The 6,000-nt window shown below is 34.4% G+C and overlaps 1 protein-coding gene across 1 annotated transcript in view; it reads right to left on the bottom strand.

The window, feature by feature from the left end:
* Positions 1–1,181: 1,181 nt before the first annotated feature.
* The window catches only part of LOC127410250 (mannosyl-oligosaccharide 1,2-alpha-mannosidase IA-like), a 157,103-nt gene continuing 152,284 nt past the window's right edge, over positions 1,182–6,000 (bottom strand). Inside the window, exon 12 of the mRNA XM_051645414.1 lies at positions 1,182–5,171. Within this exon, the coding sequence (XP_051501374.1) occupies positions 5,045–5,171 (127 nt within the window). The 3' untranslated portion in view covers positions 1,182–5,044. The remainder of the gene's footprint in view (positions 5,172–6,000) is intronic.

Below are 6,000 nucleotides of genomic sequence, written 5' to 3'. Positions count from 1 at the left end.
ACTGTATATTAATTTTGGGATATCGCATAAATGCTGGATTAAACACCAAGATGCAAAAAACGAATGCTTAAGGTGGATATATTTGTATTCGATAGAAACTTAAGATGGAAACACAATTACAAATATATTTCTAAAGAATTTAAGAATATAGATGCGCATCTAAAAAGTCATATGACTTTGCCTCAACAAAGTCATATTATTCACTTTTTCTTTTCTTTTTTTTGCGCTATTCTGATTTTTTACATGAATTAAATTCACACTTGGATGGAAACATAGCTAATGATGTCAAACATAATTGGTTCTCGCACATTTTGTGATTGCAAATGTGATTAATGCAGTTTAAGTATATAATATTTCTCCCAACCTTATCAAGCGTGGGCCATTTCAGAGGAAAACGGTTCCTCTGTGTAAAGCTGATGTGACTTGACACATCAATAGCTGCCTGTCTTACTGCCTTCTGACCTAATGACATAGTAACTCAGGCTGAAAGGGAGACACTTAAGAGTCTTCCTAAATCCTGCAAACCTGTAATTTCACATTGTGGCATAATTTCCTCTAATATGCATTGTTCTGGGTGATCTCTCTCTCTATATATATTTTATCTATTCCAGTGCAGTTTTGTCCATATCAGTTTTTCTCCATCTCTTTGACCTTTTGGCTGTTGCGGTTTCTTTCTTCCTGTCTCTCTTCAACTTCCTCACTCTATTTATAGGCTATATTTATTCATTTTCAGTTTTAATGGTCTATTTAGAAATCCATTATGGTTTCCATACTGGATCCAGCCATAAACAATCTTTCCAGATGACATGAAAGAAAAAGAGAATGTAAGAGAAGTAAAAAACATTTATTAATGCTGGCATAAACAAGCCAGACCAGTATAAATCAGCACGTTTGTATGAGCTATAATGATTTCTCTTTATAGTTAGTCTGTTTGGGTGTCTCCTTGTTTGTAAACATGCTCTTGGTGTGTTTGTAATCGTGATTGTGTCTTTTGATATATAGATATGCATAGATATACAGTAGATAGATTTACATAGAAACAGACAGACAGAGAAATAGTTACATATATATATATATATATATATATATATATATATGCATAGATATAGATAGACAGTTATAGAAAGATATGCAAACATGATACTTTAATAATGCAACAATTTGAAAAAATCGACTCAGTGTTATATTAAAAGATTGTTTTATTCACAATTTAAGTGTAACAAATATAGTTTATCAAAAAACTTTTGCTGCTCTTTAATATAATGTATTACGTAAGATCATATGATTTATATAAATGATGGTTGGCAGATTGCCAGAATGAAGTATGTACAATTAAAAAATGTAAAAGAAAAAATAAAACCAAACAACAATTTCCCACAAAACTAATTGCATATATATATTTAATAATAATAATAATAATAATAATAATAATAAATCAAACTATGTGCAATTGGAATGATTATCAGCAATTTTGTACAGTTACATTTCTGAGGTTGTCTCATGAAGAAATAACAATCAACAAGAATCACACAAAAAAAGGCATTTGCTATGCAAGATCAAACATCAACACAATATTTAAACACATTTTTAATCCAGAAAAGCACATCTTCTATTATGCAAACTGAAACAAGATGCAAGGAAACGTGTGAAAGTGTCACCTAACTTGACTTGACTGACCTGCTGTGAATACACCGCCATGATGTAAACTCAGCTTAAGGAGCCACTTTCACTAAAGAGACGGCACAAATCGCTAGTCCGCGCTAAACCGCGGCAGTGCTAAACATCGTTTAGATTCTCTGTATCGTCAATACAGTGAATATGATGTCTCATCTACAGTGTCAGTGTTTTTATGACAGGCTTCCCCCGAGATGAGCTGACGTTACTTCCATTTGTCTTGGTTCTTAGCTTTGACAGTATGCAGTCCGGTAGCATACCGAAAAATATTGCAATTGCAGTCATCGGCCTCGAGGAATCTCTGGGAGGTACAATGTAAAATATCATTAGATCCAACAGTATAATACATTAAAGGAATATTCCAGGTTCAATACAAGTTAAGCTCAATCGAAAGCATTTGTGGCATAATGTTGATTACCACAAAAATTAATTAACTTTAAAAAAAGCAAAAATCTGTGTTCCAGTGAGGCACTTACAATGGAAGTGAATATTTTAACGTTAAAATACTCACTTTTTCAAAAGTATAACCACGAGACATAAATGATATGCGTGTAAACATGATTTTAGTGTGATAATATAGCTTACTAAACTTTTCTGTGTAAAGTTATAGCCAGTTTTACAACTTCGTTACCATGACGATATAATGTCAACAAACCCTAAAATGACTGTAAAAATTATGATTTAAAATTATTTACTGCTTTAAGTTTTAACAGAAGAATTAATGTAAGGGCTTTTATAAAATTATAAGCTTCAAATTTCTGTTTAAACACTCCAAAAATTGGTCCCATTCACTTCCATTGTAAGTGCCTCACTGTAACCCAGATTTGAGCTTCTTTTTTTTTTTAAAGAAAATTCGTTTTTGTGGTAATCAACATTATGCCACAAAAGCTTTCGATTGAGCTTAACTTGTATTCAGAACATTCCTTTAAACGAAAAGTTTTTAATGAATATGTTCTTCTTCTCAATACAATGGCAGTTGATAATGATTCACTTTAAAGCTTAAAACAGGACCCAGGAAAGATTTACACTTAAAAAAATCTATCGTATGCCTTCAGAAGACTTGATGACGCATGAGCCTCAAGGACTACTTTTATGATACGTTGGTTCCCTTTAAACCTGTAAAGTGATCACAATCAACTGCAATTTTATTGAGCATAAAAACAGGGATATTCATTAAAAATGCTCCTTTTGTGTTTCGCATTTGAAAAAAAGACAGTCAGTTTTAGAAGGACATGAGGGATGGTAAATTATTGCAAAATAGGGGGGTGAACTATCCCTTAAACCATGCCAGGGATTTTCATTGGTTAAAGCTGTTTAAAGAACTACACCTACTGGCTTAGTACTGTGAATATCTGTGGGACTAGTTTTAGGAACACTGCCCAAACCTGGGAATAAAAGACAGAGTGTGGCATACAGTAGCAGCAGCCCCACTCTGTAACAGACCAATCTCACTTTTGAGGTTTCAATTTATGAAAACATACATTGAAATATAATTGGTCTGTTCCTTCATGAGCTGGAATACAGTCATTTAATAAAAGATGTAGTGTATGTGTGTATGTATACATATGTCCAGCAACACATCAGATCCAACAGCATGACATATCCCCATCTTTTCTTATTAGTTGTGAGCTTCTTCCTTGTTTGATATATGTGTGTGTGTGTATTCTATCCAGTGCAGTGGACTGCTTTGCATTCATAGGTTTTCCTTGCATCTTTTCCTTATACGAAACTACTCGCTTGTGCTGTCACTCTGTCCTACAGTAATATTCCTATTCTTTTCTTTACAGAGAACCCGAAGATACTGATTCATCATTTTGTGCTTTCATGTTAAAAGAAACATTAAACAAACAAACAGAAAAAAATCATAAAAATCACAACAACTAGGCCAAAGTATTTTCAGTTCACATTTGGTGGTACATTCATACAAATATTAACTCCCCTTTTGACTGATGCTGCCTGTGTCTTCCTAACATTTTCCCAATGGATTAGAAAGATCTAAGCAAAGTCCTCACTGATCCTTATGGTGCCTTGATCCTGCCACATAAAAAAAATAAAAACTGTAATTCTGAATTTATATCTCACAGTTTTGACTTTATTTCTCACGTTAGTGAGATAGAAAAGTCGCAATTGTATAACGTAAACTCGCAATTGTTATATATACGTATATAAAGCCACAATTCATAATATATATTCGCAATTGTGAGAAATAGTTGCATCATTTCGAAATAGAAATTGAGAGATATAAAGTCGAAACTGCGAGGTTTTATATACTTTATATATCGCAATTTTGAGTTTTTATCACACAACTGCGACTTTATATCTTGCACTTTATATTTCGACTTTATTTCTCACAATTGTGACTTAATAAACTCAGAATTGCCTCTTTTATTTATTATTTATTCCATGGTGGGATCCGGCTTTCATAGTTCCCTGCCCTCAGTATGGAAAAGACAAAAAAATCCTATGTCTTAAGTAATAAATTAACACCAAAAACTCTATTTTACATATCTAGGATAAAAAGTCTTTTCCTCCACTAATTAAGTAAACAACAAACGAATTTTGTACACATTTTATCAGCAATGTTTGCAAAGTAATCTGAATTAATGGCATATTGATAAAAGATTGATTCTTACGTTCAAACCAGTTCCAGTATGAGGGTGAGAGGGTTAAAACTGTTCTGGTCATCTCTTTAACTGCACAGTAGGCTAATGCCCTCGGTCACACAAAATTGTAAACACAGCTAAAATAAATGAGAGTGTTGCTATTAAGACTTTACTAATGTTACATTTAATTTATCATCAAGACTAAAAGGCACTAGTTGACTTGGTTTCACTACCTTGCTGTCGAATAAAGCCTCAAAATACTGAACTAAGCCAAACCACACCCAAAGAAACAACAATTTCAGGCCAATAAGAATCATAAAATACAAATGACAGCAAAAACTGAACGAAACTGTGAAGTTAGGTGGATTTTCGTATATTTGCTCCTATAAACACAAAAGGAAAATGATGCATTTGAATTACCTATGGCTTTTTTTAAAGTGTGTGAGATGGCAAGTTGAATAGTACAGTGGAAAACATCCAGTCTCCTCACAGAGGAGATATGGTCCTTCAAATCTCCGAGGCTCAGAGACATGTCCAAAGCATCAGGACAAAGAGAGAGGACAGGGGCAGCATGCAGAACCCCATCAGTAGAGACAGCAGAGGACAATCAGCCATGGGTGGGTGCTCCATGACCTAGGGCTGTGAAGAGAAACTGGAAGCTCCAGCAAAGTCCTGGAGGACAGGGACTTTGAGTCCAAAGTTCTTGTCCACTGTTAAAGCAGGTCCAGGAAGTTACATTTCAGTGGAGCTTCGTAGTAGGATTACGATTACTTAAGATGATTGGCTAACTCTGGGCTCTGCTTCTTAATGACAGGAAGAGGATGGGCCTCGGTGTTGAACACCCAGTGCTCAAAGGGCAAATGGTCGTCATCAGAGAACAGTAGATACAGATACCTGAAAACAAAGACAGAAAATATTTATTTAGTTTTCAAGGGCACTTTATGCTCTAGTTATACACCATGAGATTCCCTGAACAAAAAGATTTGTGATATTTGGAAAAATGAGTATATATAAACAAACCGGAAACATAAACATCAAGCCCATCCTAAATCCGTATGATATGCTGGGGCCAGATTCACAAAAAATTAAGAATAAAATTTTTCTAACCAACTAATTTCTTATTTTCTAACTTTATAAAAATGTTGCTTCCCCAAAAAGTCATTTTTTTTTTTTCTTCTTAAAACATCAACGTCTTTAGCTAGATACTTTCTTAAGAACTTTTGTGAAACCGACCCCTGGTCCCTATACCTGTATATACAGTTGAAGTCAGAAGTTTACATACACCTTAGCCAAAATACATTTAAACTCAGTTTTTCAAAATTCCTGACATTTAACCGTAGAAAACGTTCCCTGTCTTAGGTCAGTTAGGATCACTACTTTATTTTAAGAATGTGAAATGTCAGAATAATAGTAGAGAGAATTATTTATTTCAGCTTTTATTTCTTTCATCACATTCCCAGTGGGTCAGAAGTTTACATACACTTTGTTAGTATTTGGTAGCATTGCCTTTAAATTGTTTAACTTGGGTCAAACCTTTTGGGTAGCCTTCCACATGCTTCTTCATGTTTGTAGGCCTACTTGCTCGAACACGCTTTTTCAGTTCTGCCCACAGATTTTCTATCAGACTGAGGTAAGGGCTTTTGCCATTTTGCTACAGCTTTGGAGGTATGCTTGGGGTCATTGTCCGGAAGACCCATTTGCGACCAAGCTTTAACTTCCTGGC

Source organism: Myxocyprinus asiaticus, chromosome 19 (assembly GCF_019703515.2).
Source record: "Myxocyprinus asiaticus isolate MX2 ecotype Aquarium Trade chromosome 19, UBuf_Myxa_2, whole genome shotgun sequence".
Lineage (NCBI taxonomy): Eukaryota > Metazoa > Chordata > Actinopteri > Cypriniformes > Catostomidae > Myxocyprinus > Myxocyprinus asiaticus.
This window is presented reverse-complemented; position numbering and strand designations above follow the sequence as displayed.